Source organism: Ostrinia nubilalis, chromosome 15 (genome assembly GCF_963855985.1).
Source record: "Ostrinia nubilalis chromosome 15, ilOstNubi1.1, whole genome shotgun sequence".
In the NCBI taxonomy this organism is placed as follows: Eukaryota; Metazoa; Arthropoda; class Insecta; order Lepidoptera; family Crambidae; genus Ostrinia; species Ostrinia nubilalis.
In genome coordinates this window covers 13,246,649-13,263,366 of record NC_087102.1, presented here as the reverse complement: position 1 = coordinate 13,263,366, position 16,718 = coordinate 13,246,649, and the positions used below count along the sequence as shown (strand labels likewise).

The following is a 16,718-nucleotide window of genomic DNA, read 5'->3' as shown; positions in this document are numbered from 1 at the left end:
ATACTACTGGTATAATAATAATGTAATATGCCTTAAAACTTTCTAAATTCCTATTTTATTTCATGTTATAAACCTTAGCAAATCAGTGTAACTGCAAAGTTTTGTAGCAAAATTTTTACATTATTACAGATACACCAATTCAACCTGGTAAAATGATTAAAATGTCAGTTACACCAAAATTGTGAAGGAAATCTGAAAAGTTCACACCTGAAAATGTCCGTGTAATTGTATTTTTTTTAAAGCTAGATTTTTTTTACGTATACCATTCGAAAGAGCAGAAAAAACTAAGAAAAACTGTATATTTAACTCAAAAACCGTATTTTGTCAGTTACCCCAAGTGAACCTGCAACTGACGATATATCTTTTTGAATTATCCAAATCGGACCATTACTTACGAAGATATTAAGTAATAAACATAGGCCGTTTTTGCCGCTAAAAGTCAACGTACGCAAGGCCGCGTGACGTCATTATATCCGAATCGAGCGCAGCCGGCGTACTAATGGGATGGAAAATATTTTTTTCCGGCTAAACTATCAGTTTTAGAAAAAAACTTTTAATAACATTTATTCTTCAAAATAAAGTAACCTATCGACCAGTAATTTTTAAAAATAAAAATTGTGAAAAATAAGTATTGCTATGTCCAAAAACCACATTTTCATAGGATTCGATGCAATGCGGAGACGCGGTTGGGGTGAGTGTAACTTAATGATTGTTTGTATTGAACATAATAATACTTAATATGATGCTAATACCCAGTTTCTGGCCTGGGGGGGGGGGGGGGGATAAGTCATACCCAGCTTATAGCCTGGGGGGAGGGGCAAGCCTTACCCAGCTTCTGGCCTTGGTGGGAGTGGGAGAGGCAAGTCATACCCAGTTTCTGGCTTGGGGGGGGGGGGGTAAGTAATACCCAGCTTCCGGCCGAGGGGGAGTCATACCTAGCTTATGCTTATGGACTGGGGGAAGGGGCTAGCCTTACCCAGCTTCTGGCTTGGGGAGAGGGGGGGGGGGGGGGGGGGAGGGGTCAAGTCATAACCAGTTTCGGGCCGGGGGGGGGGTAAATCATACCCAACTTCTGGCCGAGGGGGAAGTCATGCCCAGTTTATGACCTGGGGAGAGGAGAGGGGCGGGGTAGTCATACCCAGCTTCTAGGCTAAGATTAAATAGATTTCCAGCACGGAGCGGCTGTCCTTCCTGCAGCAGCTGGCCCGCCCATGGGAACGGCGAATAGATAGGTAGGTGCGTAGGTTTAACTCAGAAAAACTAAATAACAGGTAGGTATTAAGTAGTGATGAAACGGATAGTTGTGGATACCGGATACCGGATCTAGGCCGGATAGCCGGATATCCGGCGGCCGGATAGTTGGCCCATTGTCTCGTTGCATGTCGTGACGAGTTTAGCGCCGCACAGGTGTTTCGAACGCGATCAGTGGGTCTATTAGTAGACTACACTAGTCACTTTTCGAAAATCGAATTCATCCGAGTAGAATGTCAGATTTTGCCACTTGTCTAGGGGGCAGATTAATTCGGGCGATTTTGGTTGCCATCGTGAGTGTGTGATTGAATAGCGAAAATTTATTTGGCAATATTTTGACATTAACAGATATTTACCATTTATGTATTCGTCATTAGAGATAATAGCCCAGAAAAAGAAATTAGTTTTTTGAAAGGCCTTAATATGGCTTTTTTGTAACTTTTTGGACTTTTAATAAAAGCCGTCATTATTATAAGCCATTTTATTGATATTATTTATTTACCCCAAAGATTTAATGTATTTAATTTTATTAATAGGAAATTGTCGTAGTTTTTTAATATCCGGTATCCGGCCGGATAGTGAGTTACTATCCGGTATCCGGCCGGATAGTAAATTTAGGCCGGATATCCGGCCTACCGGATAGTTACCGGATATCCGTTTCATCTCTAGTATTAAGTGTACATCGAAATGATTTTCATAGCAATGTCATATTGTTAGAAGTTATACCTTATTGTTAGAAGTAAATAAATTAATACTTATACATTTTTATATTTTACTTGGAAGAAGATATGACTCTAACAACACTTATGTACACTTTATTTGAATAAATCGCCAAATATACCACCGCGGAGACCCCAATCGCGTCTCTGCGTGCCATTGAATCGTATGAGCGTATGGATTTTTTGCGTTATTTTTCACAATTTCCATTTTTAAAAATTACCTATCGTTAGCTTACTTTATTCTGATGAATAAATGTCATTACAAGTTTTTCTCTAAAACTGATAATTTGGCTAGAAAAAAATATTTTCTATCCACGCAGTACGCCGGCAGCGTTCGGATCGGATATAATGACGTCATTGTCCCCGCGCCGGGCGGTCAGTGAACTTTTTTAGTAATTTGGCCATAACTTCGTCAATTTTTGTCGTAGAACAAAAATTTTTGCACTGTGTATTAAGGATTTCTTAGCCCTATAAATCTGCATTCACAGCTAAAAATCGAAATGATCCTCATTGAGCACGCCTAAAACTAAAAGGCGCTTACAGCCATAGCTTACAGCACTCACAAATGCATCTCTTGAGGCATACAAAGTCACTTGTGACATTATTAGCGCGCGCACACACAGTGCCTTCGGCGAAGAGGTAGGCCGTTTTTAAGCACGATCTAGAAACCAATTTGCGCTTTAATAAACGCTTTTAGCGCATTACGGACCGCAGCCTCAGAGTTGTCAATCGTCGCCGCTATAGATATATAGATGTATAGATGACCCAAGCTGAACTGTCCCACCAAACTCAATGACAGGGGGGCGCTACCATCGTTCAACTATATGGTTTCCAACATGGCAAAAATCGGAACCAGCGATCCGGTATTGACGGTGGCGCCACACTGTCAATGTCATCGATAGGACAGTTCACTATTTTGGAACTATATAATCCATATCTGTGGGCCCACAGATATGGATAGATGCAGCATGTGTCAAAAATTGTATGAAGCCGAGCGTGCCACTTTTTAAACGTCATTAGTGTCATTTTAGCGAATTTTAGTGATTGCCGCAGCGTAAAAGTAATCGTATCATCGTACTGCATTTGCAAAGTCATCGAATGATATCGTGTGACTCGATTCGAAAATTAATTAATTCCGATAAAACTGATAATTTGTTAAATACAAAACCAAAAACATCTTTATTTACCTTTTTAAAATAAATTAATTCTTACAAATCGTCAAATCTCGTTATTTTTTTTACCCTACCAGCGTTTCAAGACATAAATTTGTCAAGTGCATGAATACATGGATCAGTGTGTGTCTTATTGTTATGAGTAAGTACGGTTCCTTGGGATCGGTACGAGTGCACCACATACAGGGACCATAGTTTTAACTCTTAAGAGTACATCTCAGGATAATATGTATTAAAAACAATGCTACTTTATTCTAATTAATTATTTGTTACTTGTGCTGTTAATTACATTTCTCAATCCGTAAAAATAATTTCTTCTTTCTACCGTGTACGTACTACTGTCCTCGTAAAATCATCGTGACCGATTGTTGTAGTCGGATTACATGAACATCACTCGACCATGTATGTCCATTTGGACATATCGGAATGGCACGCTTTGACGATCAACTTGCTGTATCATCTACTCTAATCCATTTATCTGTGTGTGGGCCTGTCAGACTCTATGCCTGTCAGTGTCACTTTCATCTTGTTGCTGCTTCTTGTTGCCGGATTTAAATTGTATTTTTTAAATAAATAGGTAAATATTGAAACATACGAGCAAACGTGTCTCTCTAAACGCTCGACATTGGCAAAACCAGTGTGCTTTAAATTCGCACCATTGAAGCCATTAGACAGAATAATATTATACAAACGACGAAACTGTTCAAACTGTGTTAGTTAGTTAGTTAGTTTTGCAGGGCAATCGAATACCGCACTTAGCCTCATGATAGGGCCATTGTGCGCGATTTGTGGTTTATCTTCCTACTCCAACCACCCCAGATCCCCCCAGAAGGCGAGCAGCCCGTCCAGGCTGCTGCAGGCTTCCTGTAGCGACGACGGTGATCGAAGAAATTGAGCCCGTTGTTCTTCCACGCTACTGCACTCCATGAGCACATGCTGCGGTGTTTCCTCTGCCTCCATGCACCCCCTGCACAGTGGGCTGTCTGTGACACCTATGTTGTGTAGGTGCTTGTTTAGCATACAGTGTCCGGTTATGACACTTAAGACCTTGCGGATGCTGTCCCTGTTTAGTCTGATGAGGCTGCGGGAGAACTTTTTCGATACGTCCGGAACCGCATCTTTTGTTTGCCTGCATCCTTCGCTATTTTTCCATTCTTTGTGGTGTTTTTCTTCTGTTTTGGAACGCAGCCAGTTCCTGATCTGTGCTTGTGGTATCGGCAGTATTGGTTCCGGGCCAAATACTGTTGTGTCCGAACCTCTTTTTGCCAGTTCATCCGCTGCGTCGTTGCCTAAAGAGTTACTGTGCCCTTTGATCCATTGCAGGGTAACTCCATTTTCAGTTGCAATGTCTTGGAGCGCTTCATGGCATTCCAATATAAGGGCCGTTGTTATTGTGTTGCTTTGTAGTGCTTGCAGTACGGAAGCACTATCCGAGATAATTCTTATGTTTAGACCTCGGATGTCTCTGGCTGTTACCGCCTGTGCTGCTTTGGTAATTCCAATGCATTCTGCTTGGAAAATTGTATTGTTTATCTAATGTTGTTGATATTCTTATATTAAGACTTTCAAACTGTGTTAGAGAACATTGCATTAAATTACGTATTATAAGTATTTATACCTACTCCTACATTGGAACTTTATTTAAATTTTTAGCATTTTTTATCTCGTAACAATACCTACTCAAAATGAGTCAAAGACGCGGCAACAGGAGTACAGCTGAAGAATCAGACGCGAACCTAGATGATGCCATCAAAGAATGCGTCCGTTTCATCGTTTGCCGAGAAGGAAGCAAGGTGCCCATCAAACGGGCTGAAATAGTCAAACACTTGAACACTACTAGCCAGACTCCGGCCAACCAAGTTAACACAGTAATAGTGGAAGCTAACAAGACTCTTAAAAGGGTAAGGTTTATCATATATTCATAATTAATTTGTGCATGATGTAATGAAAACAAAAGTACTGACTGTTTTCAGAACTGTCTTATTTGTTCTAGATACAAATAGTAAACAATAATGCTGAAAAAACATCTACAACAAATACCTACTATTTGTGTTGAAAAAAGTACTGGGCAGTAAAAAGTAAATTATAATTACAGTTTACATTTATTTAAGTGGTTATCTAACTATTGTTCCAGTATTATTAAACTAGTAAAGTAACCGTCACAAAAAGTCAACACAGCATCAGTCATTATTATTGTTGTCTGTGAACACTTTATCCACAATGAATTAATATAATTATTTTTTAAATTACGTTTGAAAAATTGAAAATAGTTTACTTATCCAGGTATATGGATATAAACTGGTGCAAGTTGAGGCGAAGTCAGGCATCCAGTACATAGTGGTGCTTACCGAAGAGTGTGACTCGGTGCAGTCAAACGTCAATGACCCTCTGCAGAGGAAGCTGTTAGTTGCAGCCCTGACACACATCTACATGAGCGGAGGGCCTGTTAAAGAAGGTAATATTTAACTTTATTAATTCTTTATTGTCAAAGAACTTGTTACAAAAGTAAACTGCTCCATTGATCACTCTGTGTAAACCTTGGGCATAAATAGTACAGTTTGTATTAATACAAAAATACATTATATTAGAGGTGGAATTGTGTAAAGCAATCATAATTATTTGACAGTTCATAACGTACGATAAAGTCAGTTAAACAAAGCGTTTGACAGAATAATCGTACGTTATGAACTGTCAAATGATAACAATTGCTTTACACAATTCCACCTCTGAAAATTCTATTCTTTCGTTGCATTTTCTCACTAAGAAATAAAATAATGAATTACTTTTTCCAGATGACATGTGGAAGTTCCTCTCCGAGGCTGGCTTGCTGGAAGAGAATGACCACGCGGGCCGGAAGATACTAACGAATACATTCACGAAACAGATGTACCTGATATATTCTAAGGTGAGAAAGATACTTGCACTTAGCACTGAACAATTTTTGCTTAGTTTGTAAAGTGTCAAAGGCCCGGCTTCCACTAACCAAAGCGGAGATGTGTCGGGCGGACGAATTTTTCTATAGAATTTGACAGCGATGGCGGCGCAGAGCGGAGACGAGAATTTTAAATAATTAAATCTGATTCAAAATACTTCTCCGCTCTGTTCCGTTCCGCTCCACATTGGTGGAAACCGGGCCCAAGGCTGAGTTGCACCACCTTCTTTTAACCGTGACTATAACTATAACCGGTGTTTTTTGTGTAATTTGAAAGACTTGAAGTTTTGACGTAAGATGGTGCAACCTAGCCTAAGTATATATATATTTTTAAACTTTCATGGTCACTAACAATCAATTGTAATAAAAGACTGCGAAAGAGGGTAGACCGATATCTCTGTCCGTAACATCTCACCCGCCAGTTTCCTCAGTTACTCCGTGACCATGGCTCTTGCAACAGTGCCGAAATATCGGAAACTCGAAATTAAGGTACATGGTAGCAATCCCGTGAATAATAATTATTTATCCTAAGGTTACAATCACTGGACGTGCACTCCCCAAAAGTCGAATTAACAATCAACATCAAATCTGATTAAAGCCGCTGGGCTGATTGCAGATAATATAAAAAAAAATAAAAATAAAAATAAAAAACCTAAGGTTGTTTATTTTATTTTAGATTGGTGACGGGGAGCTAGCTAGAAACGTGTTTGAATGGGGCCAGCGATCTCTGGAGGAAGTGCCGAAACTCTTTATTCTCAACAAAATGGCTGAGGTGAGTTCGAACTATGAAGTGACTCATGAGTGCGCTTTGCAAAATGAGCACTCAACTCAAAAAGCTAAATCTTTGTTTAAATAAGTTTTAATATTTTGTTATGTCATAAAATGAACATTTGGCGACTGCTTTTTGATGTCGACTACAGTGCCCCGATTAATAATAATTTTTAACCCGACGCTAATTTTTAACGTCTCCTTTTTTATTTTTCGTCTTCGTCGTCTTTTTAATTTCTTCGATTCTGCGATACGGATTTGTAAAAACAGCTGACGTCCGGGCACGTTAAAAATGAAAATTTTTAGCGTAATCGGGGCCCAGGTGCTTACCAGAAATTAAACTAGTCCACAGGAAATTATTTTTAAGATGTATCTTCTCTTCTGTTTCAGGCTTTCGATAAGAGCCCGGACTATTGGTGCGAGCAATACAAGGAGGCTACTGAAGAAGTGTCTTAGCAAACGATTTAATTATTTAATTCTCATAATTACAAAATAATTATTAATATAAACAAAATCCATTTAAAACTTTATTTAATTTAATTCAAAAATATGTATTACATTGTATAATCAGTCTGATTAACAGATACAATCTATATATATATAAATGAAACCCGTTTCGCGTTGTCACGGCATCACGTGTGAACGGCTGAACCGATTTCGATAATTCTTTTTTTTAAATGTTTGTGGAAGTCCAAGGATGGTTCTTACGGAAAAAAATATTAAGAAAATCTCTACGCTAAGGCGGTACGAAGTTCGCCGGGTCAGCTAGTATTTTATACAAAAAGACTTAACAAACTAAAAAAAGCATGTCAAAAACACTTGTGGGAGACGAATCTAACGTCTCCTCACATTAATTTATCGGAGGTAGATGTATATTGAATTATAAGCGGCTTTGAATAAACAAATATAATATTTACAATAGACAATTACAAAAAACATAAAAGAAATAATTTATCAATCCGAACAAAATCAAAAGAGCAAATCGCAGTGAAGTGTCAAAGTGACAACATAAAATAAATTCTTCTTTTTTCATTACCGGCCATGAGCGCGCGGCACGGAGCGCAGAATCTTAAAAACACTGTCACAAACATTATTTTGTAATTTAATTTAAATCGTGCAACTTTTTGTAGCTTGGTACTTTAAAGATTCAATCAAACCTCTCATTTCGTTATAGATTTGTCTATGTTCTTGGGTGTTCGGTAGGTCGTGTAATTCCCCGATACAGCGAAAAGTTTCTTTATACATAGTAACGAAGTTCACCGGGCTTATATGAGAAGCGGTAAACAAATACATCCACTTGTCGAACGATGATTTTTGTTGAGCGGTCATTTTGGCTTTAGGTAGGCCGACCATTCGGTGATCCCAGTTATTAACACAGACTTTGCATCGGCAGATTTTTTTATTATTCATCCACATGTGCAAGGATCGGTTTGTTATTATGTGATCATACCAGTGGCCGCTGAAAAAAATAAACAGATTACTTAGAGAGAAAATATTTTTTAACGTAGGAGGATTATGCGTCTCAAAAAGGTGTTGCATTCTAACGCCGCGGTAAATGTTGTGTTGTTTGCAATTATTGCAAAAAAATATCACAGTAGAATAATCACTACATAGTAGGAACAAAGTTGCTTTCCGCTGTCTGTCCCTATGTATGCTTAGATCTTTAAAACTACGCAACGGATTCTGACGCGGTTTTTTTTAATAGATAGTGATTCAAGAGGAAGGTTTATGTACGTCATGCCATAGAAGCGAAAGCCTAGAAATTCCATTGCAGCCGTGCGAAGCCGGGGCGGGTCGCTAGTAACTAGGTAATACTTATTAGAAAGGTTACTTACATGTATGATATTGTTAACTCTTCTCCCATTTTTATTGGTCTCAATGATATAAGTGCAGCTTTATTGTTTAGTCCTGATACGTAAAGATTTGGATCACAAGAGTGTTTCAATTTACTCGTAAACGAAAATAAGCCATGATTTTCCAGAAGAATACTCTTCTCATCCATTGCTGCTTTAGCCGTATTCCCAATATGTATTGCGTGTCTGGTAGATTTATGTATGTGCAGTAATACTCTGCCCATTGCACGGATAGCTTCGTCTTTCTCACGAGGAAAGAATGATGGTAGTACTTCTTCTAAATGGAATATTATAACGGCAATGACATTAAGTGCATTGAAAGTATCTCCAAAAACGAACATATTATTTTCATTGTTGAATTTCAAAATCGACGCCTTGTTGTTTACATCATAAACTACGTTTATCATACTGTTTTCCATCTTTTTCAAACCCAAATTATGAGAAATTGCTATAAATTCGTCCCAGGAACATGAATTTTTAAATTTTATAGCTGCTACGGTGGGTAGTGATGATCCAGTTAGTTTATCATCCTCGAATAGTGAAATTATATGACATTGGACATTGTGAAACTCTTCCCAGCAAAGCTTCCTGCATTCTGGGCTGCAGAATAATATTCCTGTACAACTGTGACACGGAATTAGATTTAATGAAATATGATGACAATAGTAACATGATCTGTTTTTATTTAGGTCTCGTAAAATTGCAACGTAAGCTGCCTCTAGTGCAACTAATGTTCCCGGCGGGATGTTCTGCCGAGCAACTACTTTTGACTGTCCGCTTTCAATGACGAAATCGACGTCGGCGCTGACGCTTGGCACAAGCGGGTGTTTGTTTTTAATGTTAAAGAAATTATCAACAAAGGCATTCCTTGAGCGAGGGTCGATGGTTTTAATTTTTTTAAGGCTGTCTGCTTTCATTTTTTGTAGCCTTTGTTCGTATGCGAGGTTTTTCCAAGAAAGACATGTGTCTATATCAGCTATACATTCTGAAGGGCAGGTTCCGATAGCGAATAACAGTCTGGATCTACCAAAGTACGCGTCCAACATTGCCTCAGAACCCTCAGGCGCACATCTGATTGCACAGTTATACATTTCAAAAGCATTCCTGTAGTTTTTATTATTGAGGGCCTGGTCTCCAACATGACATGCCCTATGCGAAAAGTTCGCTGATTTCGGTTCTTTTTTAATGATAGGAATGTTATTTATCCTAAGTGATTTTATTGCAATCACAACAGCTTCCCCTATGTTACCTTGCTGTATCGATCTATAAAAATCTTCTATTAAACCCGCCTGGTTTAACAGATGTTCAAATAATACTGGATTGCGAAAATCATACATTTTTATGTGCAGCTGTCATTAGGTGCATTTGAAGAAATAGGAGGCACATCGATTAAACGCGGACTGTATGATTCTACCTAAAACAAAAAGAAATAACAATAAATATTTAATCAAATTAGTCGCAATAGAAACACAACTAATCCAATTTCTATATTTTTTATCTACTTAAGTTCTTCAACGTTGCAGTTGATGATTAGTAGGTCATCAAGAAAGATGCTTAACGATACGATACATCATGAAAAAAAATGTAGAGGGATAAGGTTACATTCAAGTTTTTAAGGTAGTTAGTGTTAAAAGTTTAAAAAGTTTGGTTACTTACTTTGAAACCCGATAGTGGTTATTGAAACTTCATTGTTGGCTGCAGACGGTGAAGTTATCAGATCAACTGCTCTGAAGTTTTTTTTCACTTAGGTACCTATCTACTGCTTATCAACGTTATCGATGATAAAACAAACATATTATTACGGCCCCTCTACACGATCGCAGATGCAGATGATCAGCGAGGCGAGTTGCCAGTTTTTATCACGCACGGGGAATACCGAGCACCTACTACCACAACTACTATTACCTACGTAACTAAAGCCTGGTCCGTGAGCACGTAGAATTTTGTCCAATGACCCCAAGCTACCCATCCTTATCGCTCGCGCGTAATTATATTGCTGTCGCAACTGTGTGACGGGCGCCCGCAGTCAGTGTGCGAGCGCGACAGAAACATAATTACGCACAGCGATAAGGATGGGTAGCTTGGGGTCATTGGACAAAATTCTACGTGCTCACGGACCAGGCTTTACCTACCTATACAATCCGGTCAAGTTAACTGCGAACCTCGCTGGAAATGCTGGAATGCGACTCCCTCGCACTCAACCGCGCCCCTCTCCGTGTTTGCCCGTGCGTATAATATAGCGTCAAGTCTGGTCAAGTCGATGTGACGTCACGGTCGCTAGGTGCGCAGTTAACTTTGTCCGGTTGGTTGAAGTAATGATTGAATAACAGCGAAAATTAGGATGACAGACCTAAATTTTTTGGGGTTCCGTACTCAAAGCGTAAAAACGGGATTCTATTACTATGAATTCCACCGTCGCGTCCGGCCGTCTGTGTAAACAACTATCTCATGAATTTTGAAATTTTCACAGAAGTACACACATTTTCTGTTGCCATTACTATTATCAAATACAATTAACACTATAAAAATAAACATTATGCGGGGTTTTCCAACATCAAACGTGATTTTTTGCCGTTTTTTGCTCGAAAACCTTTTATGAAATCTACAAGTTTGTACGGAACCATTGCATTGATGTGCGAGTCAGCCAGTGACGTGACACTCGCCCTTGGCCAATTATAAAGATTTCAAAAAAGAGCGAAGTAACGTTCATTGCAGATTGTTTAAAGCCAGCTTAACATTTGCAGGTCTAGACAAAGTGCACTTTTTGATCGAATCCGTCAAAACTCCATACAAAAAAAGGCCTTTCGACCACTTTTCGACTGGTTTGCGATTATAATGTGCACTTTGTCTAGAGTCTAGACCCACTGTTCAGGTATGTAATTTTTATGAGGAAGTAGGTATTAGACTCTGTTAGTACAAGTAGTACACATTTAATAAGGCGCGTCGTGAATCTTCGGCCACGCAGACAAGGACAAAATTTTTCCGATTATGTTCCCCGTCGCACTTGCGCAAGTCCCGCCCATTTCATAATTACACTGCAGGCCAATTGTAACGGAATTACGGGGAATAAAATATTTATCTTTTTGCCAAAAAAAGTTTAATAGAGTATTTAAATAAATAAATAGACTTCTTAAAAAACAAATTATAAATACACTTGTGGTACGTACCCGTCGTTGTTCCCGATTTCCATAACACAAGTGCTTTTGTTACATACTTTGGAATCGATCGGAGCAATGTACGCGTCTAATATGTATTTATTTATTTACTAGCTTTTGCCCGCGGTTTCACCCGCGTGAGATTTAGTTTGTCATAGATCGTCATAACTTATAGCCTATATTATGTTATTCTGGGTTATAAACAATAATACTGTAAAGTTTCATCAAAATCCGTTCAGTAGTTTTTGCGTGAAAGAGTAACAAACATCCAGACATCCAAACTTTCGCATTTATAATATTAGTAGGATTATTTTTGTGGGATGTATTTAATCCATAATTTAGAAATGTTAATATTTGCATGCTACATATAATTGTAGCGAATTACGATAATGAACTTTATTTTATTTATCATAACACCTTTAATATACTGTACTCTACTAAATGGAAAATAAATATTTGAATTTCCGAATGTGAGAAGAGTGAATGCTGAATCTATGAATGAATTGTGAATGTGAAGATGTACGGAGATTGGAGGCTCACAAAAATAAAACTCTTTTTTTGCCACTAAGTGTACTTTTGTCTGCAACGCGTCTACGCACTCTAGAGTATGGCGGCTGACTAACATGTGTCACAGAGCGCGCAAACATGACGCGGCGACGGACCAATACCGGCACAGGAAGAAGACGCGCCGTGCGTGGAGTATCCCGATTGGTCAATAGCATTTCCCGCGCTACTTAAATTCGTCTTCTGCGCAGGTACATCGGTGAGCCTTATTAATTGTGTACTACTGTAGTATGTTATCTAAATAACCTAAGTAGGTATATTAAATTAGTTTCGAAATCATTGTGTCTGCAAAAAGTAGGTACTTTCGTAACCATAAACAACAGAAAAGTTCTTACTTTTTTTTATTTCAATCAGAGTAGTTTCACAGTCTGTTAAAATAGTGTTCATAAAATAATCCAAATCCAAGTAAATCCGTCAACTGCAATCTGCAATCTGTTTTTGGTCAAAATATCCACAGAAGTAAACATTTGTTGGGGAAGTGTAAACAGCATTTAAAACTGATTTTATTCAACACACGATTGGCTTAAAAGAGCTGTACCAAGAGCTGTGGTGAAATATAATTAAAAAAAAAACATTCATTCTTTCATTCATTCATTTGATTCATTCATTACTTCACTTTTGTGCAAATTCAAAAGCAGAAGCTGCAGAAGAAAATTTTGTTTGTTTGGAAAATTTAAAGGTGTCGATAGTATTCGTATTAATGTAAGTTTAAAATTAACTTAGATCCGATTTTGTTTCACGTTATTTAAATTTACAAAAGAGAAATTAAAGTACCTACACAGCAGTTCAGGCTTGAAGGGGAGAGTACTTAGATCTTAGTTTTTCAGCAAATAACTGTATTGCATAGTTATGAATTATACAAGTAAATAATTTAAAAGACTTCGAGTTCGAGTTATTAAGGGGTTGCTGCTAGTGTTATGTGATTTGTTGGATATTCTCAAGGTAATTTTTCATTGTTATTCTTTTCAGAGTTATGTGGCGTTCACCAGCTTTTTTTCAAGAGATTCTCAACCAACAAGGGTTAGTTGGCAAATTATATGATGCCATTGAAAAGGACGATTTGTCAGACGCAGTTATTATTGCAATGGACATTCTAAAGAAAACAAATAATATGCCACCTTTGGTAAAAGAGGCAAAATGTAAACTTAAGTCCAATTCCCATCGCCAGCAAGGGAATAAAGCATTTAAAAGTAACAAGTTTCAGAATGCTTTGGAGTGGTACAATAAGGCCTTGATGTATGCGCCTAAAGGTTCCGAAGAGTTGGTGCTGGGTTATAGCAACAGATCGGCTCTGTTGAGCAAGTGTAAGATGTTTCAGGCCTGCCTCAAAGATGTGAGCACCTGTTTTGAATTGGGATATCCGCCCCAGATCAGCGATAAGTTGGCGAATAGGCGAAGTGAAGCTACAAAAAACGTGTGGATTGAAAGAATGGCTATGGAGATGAGGTCTGTAGTAAGATTTTACCTAAATCCATCCTTATTAATAGAAAAGATCTGACCCACAATTTACCATATTTGTACTTGTTAGCAGTTCTCATTCTAAAAGTATTTTATCTGTGCACTAATTGTGTGCATTTTTAAACTTTCTGATACTGCTTCTTCTTCCTTAGACCCTCACTGATGAGGATCGCGACCACAGATAATGTTCCTCCACAGACTACTTAGTGATAATAGGCTATGAAGGATTTTATCTAACATTTATTGTTTTTATACATTTTTATTATTTGAATTTGTACTTTTAAATTAAATATTCATTTCAGATTCTGTGAATTTTCCGAGGACTATCTGGAGTTTAGGGAAAGAAGAAATCCCCAAATAACATGTGCTAGCATTGATGTGGGTATCATTAAAGAGTCTCATGTGCCCAAAGTTGTGGCTGTTAGAGATGTGAAAGTTGGTAAACTTATTGCAATTGAGAAAGCATTCACTAGTCAGCTGGACCGTAAATTGTTATATTCAGCATGCTATTATTGCCACAAAATGAGTTTAAACCTCATTCCCTGTGAAGGTTGCACCAAAGCCTTGTTTTGTAGCGCAGACTGTAGGCGTACCTGCATGGAGGAGTACCACTCCTTTGAATGCCCCATAATTGAAATTTTTGATGAAATATCATCAATTCCGGTGAGTAAATTAGCCGTTATTACTGCTATAAAACTGAGGAAGAAATTCAAATCTTGGGAAGAGTTTAATGAGGCCACAAAGACTGTTGGCTTGAAGCGCATGAAGAAGAGCGAAATAAATGAAATTTTCAACAGTGAGAACAAGTTTTCGTTATTGAACTTCAAGGATGATGCTATCTTTACGTATGGGATGATCTATAATGCAACGTTTGGTTGCGCCATAGTGGTGCATTACCTGAATATGGCAAAGTCTTTTTTCCCAACGCGTGCGACTGAGAAGGCTGCAGCAGTCTGTGGATTTAGCCGACTGCTGATGTATTATGCTGTGCACCTAATACAAACTCAAATATCGTCTACGGTATCTGTGATGGCGCATGGGAAGACAGAGTTTTGTGAAGTGGCTAACTTTGGGGTGTTTCCATTCACCGGGAAGCTGAAAGGAGCCTGCAACCCAAACGTGCTAGTTGTTGGCTTGAACAAAGAAGTAGCGCTGATCACCATACAACCTCTTAAACAAGGGACAGAATTAACCATTGCATATTTGTGAGTATTGATTTAATTACCAAAGACTTTCATAAGACTCCTGGCATGAATTGAGATCCTTGCTTGCAAAAGTTTGAAAATAATTATTACCAAATCAAATCGAATTATTCAGTTTTAATTTGGCACTTAATTATTGGAACTAGTTTAAGAAATAAAATATTTTTATACCGTATGTTACAGAGGTCACTGGTTGGACAACAACATAGAAAACGGCTCACGACTGCGCAATATGTTTACTTTATACAACACAGTGTGCGCTTGTGCTGTGTGCAACGGTGACTGGAAGTTACTACGCAACAGGGCAAGGCCCACGGAGACCCACCTGCGAGCTTTCAGAAAACTCAACGTGAGCGAGGCCATAGAAAACTACTGCTCATCTGACATAGAACACATATACCCTAAATGTTGCCGAGCACTAGCCTTCCTGCACGACTTGCCGTTCTCAAACCAATACATTGATGTATACAAGCTGTTCAGGAAATGCCTCTTAGATATTCAAGATCAGTACTCATCTAATATCATGTTAGATGGCACCAATGATTAGTGTTAGGTTTCATTGAAATGTAATTTAAAGTAATTTTTCTAATATTATGCCATTTTTTATCAATCCTAATGGAAGAACTATTGTTTTTGTTACATACAATAATACAACCACAGAGTAAACTCGTCAGAATTGATTTTGGGAATGTATAATAATTATATTCTAAAATTTACAAAATGTAACGTTACATAAAAATTAGTCACGACATGTACATAATTAATTTTAACATGATTCTCGTTCTGTGTTAAATAAAACTAATACTTAACAGTATTATTTTCTGTATTAATAGATTACAATTTTTTAGCATTAAGCATTAATGGGAATATGCATGTTTCATTTTTCACATAATAATTTTTTTTTAGCTTTATAAAGTCTTTAGCACCTATGTGAAATTTTTCGTGACGTCACTTAACAGTCACCTATTTGATTCTTACACGTGCCATGTGACGTCAGGTTTAAGTGCTTCTTTTGTATTTTCAGTCTGATTTCGATACTTTCTTTTACTTAGTATTTTGTGATATGTCGGATTCGTCCGTAATCTCGTACAGTACCGTATCAATATAAATAAGTAAAAATTTTCAATGGTATTCAGGGTTATAATCTCATTTAATAATAAGTTAAGGTTGATTTTGATCTCAAATTCAAATAAGTACTTACCCTATTTTGTGTTTAAATACTCAAAAGGTCCTTTTTCATCGGTTCCTGATATTTCTATAGTCAGTAGTTATGTCAATAAGCTAAGAGTTTGCTGATTTATTGATTTGTTTTTGTGACTCCTTTTAATATTGTGGTTTATCTGCCAGATAAGTCGTTTAAAATCTATCTGGGACTTTATAAGCGAGTGATGAAAAATGTAAGACATTTCGCCAATGGCGCTGTTTAGATTTTTAATTATTATTACAGATCGTTGAAATTTGTTGATTTTATGTTGTAATTTGGCAAAAGTTTTTTTTTGTTTCCTTTTCTACTGTTTATGGTATTAATTTCTTAGTTTATCACTGTAAACGGTGCATAACGGTGATTAAATAAAATAATAATTTCAGTATTAATTAATATTGTTTTTGATTGCAAAGGATAAAAAATATACATACCTATTGGCT

General features: G+C 37.6%; 2 protein-coding genes and 1 long non-coding RNA gene across 6 annotated transcripts in view; 2 read left to right on the top strand and 1 right to left on the bottom strand.

Annotated features, from left to right (window-relative positions):
- The window catches only part of LOC135079014 (non-structural maintenance of chromosomes element 3 homolog), a 32,933-nt gene extending 25,566 nt beyond the window's left edge, over positions 1-7,367 (top strand). For 2 of the 3 annotated variants that reach the window (XM_063973641.1, XM_063973642.1), the window contains exons 2-6: positions 4,796-5,043; positions 5,426-5,597; positions 5,935-6,047; positions 6,751-6,846; positions 7,233-7,367. In XM_063973641.1, coding sequence (XP_063829711.1) covers positions 4,828-5,043; positions 5,426-5,597; positions 5,935-6,047; positions 6,751-6,846; positions 7,233-7,298 — 663 coding nt within the window. In that variant the 5' untranslated portion in view covers positions 4,796-4,827 and the 3' untranslated portion in view covers positions 7,299-7,367. Of the gene's footprint in view, positions 1-3,611; positions 3,720-4,795; positions 5,044-5,425; positions 5,598-5,934; positions 6,048-6,750; positions 6,847-7,232 lie in introns of those variants that run through there. The other variant, XM_063973640.1, reaches the window with a different exon arrangement.
- Positions 7,357-10,584, bottom strand: LOC135079030 (uncharacterized). Its single transcript, XR_010258703.1, has 3 exons — positions 10,352-10,584; positions 8,678-10,109; positions 7,357-8,301 (listed from the first exon to the last, which is right to left on the bottom strand). It is a non-coding gene; the product is annotated as an uncharacterized LOC135079030 (long non-coding RNA).
- A 2,180-nt stretch (positions 10,585-12,764) lies between these two features.
- Positions 12,765-16,671, top strand: LOC135078536 (SET and MYND domain-containing protein 4-like). Of its 2 annotated transcripts, none has more exons than XM_063973073.1 (4): positions 12,765-13,116; positions 13,384-13,860; positions 14,175-15,077; positions 15,258-16,671. In XM_063973073.1, exons 2-4 carry the CDS (start codon positions 13,388-13,390, stop codon positions 15,619-15,621), a joined length of 1,740 nt encoding a protein of 579 aa, XP_063829143.1. In that variant the 5' UTR covers positions 12,765-13,116; positions 13,384-13,387; the 3' UTR covers positions 15,622-16,671. The 2 variants fall into 2 exon arrangements, with proteins under 2 accessions (XP_063829143.1, XP_063829144.1); XM_063973074.1 differs by lacking the exon at positions 12,765-13,116 and adding an exon at positions 13,135-13,276.
- Positions 16,672-16,718: the final 47 nt, after the last annotated feature.

Bases quoted from the DNA above. Each gene is read 5' to 3' on its own strand.
- LOC135078536 (XM_063973073.1), top strand. From the start codon at position 13,388: ATGTGGCGTTCACCAGCTTTTTTTCAAGAGATTCTCAACCAACAAGGG. The intron at 13,861-14,174 runs GTCTGTAGTAAG...TATTCATTTCAG, and splicing joins AGAATGGCTATGGAGATGAG to ATTCTGTGAATTTTCCGAGG. The intron at 15,078-15,257 runs GTGAGTATTGAT...CGTATGTTACAG, and splicing joins GAATTAACCATTGCATATTT to AGGTCACTGGTTGGACAACA.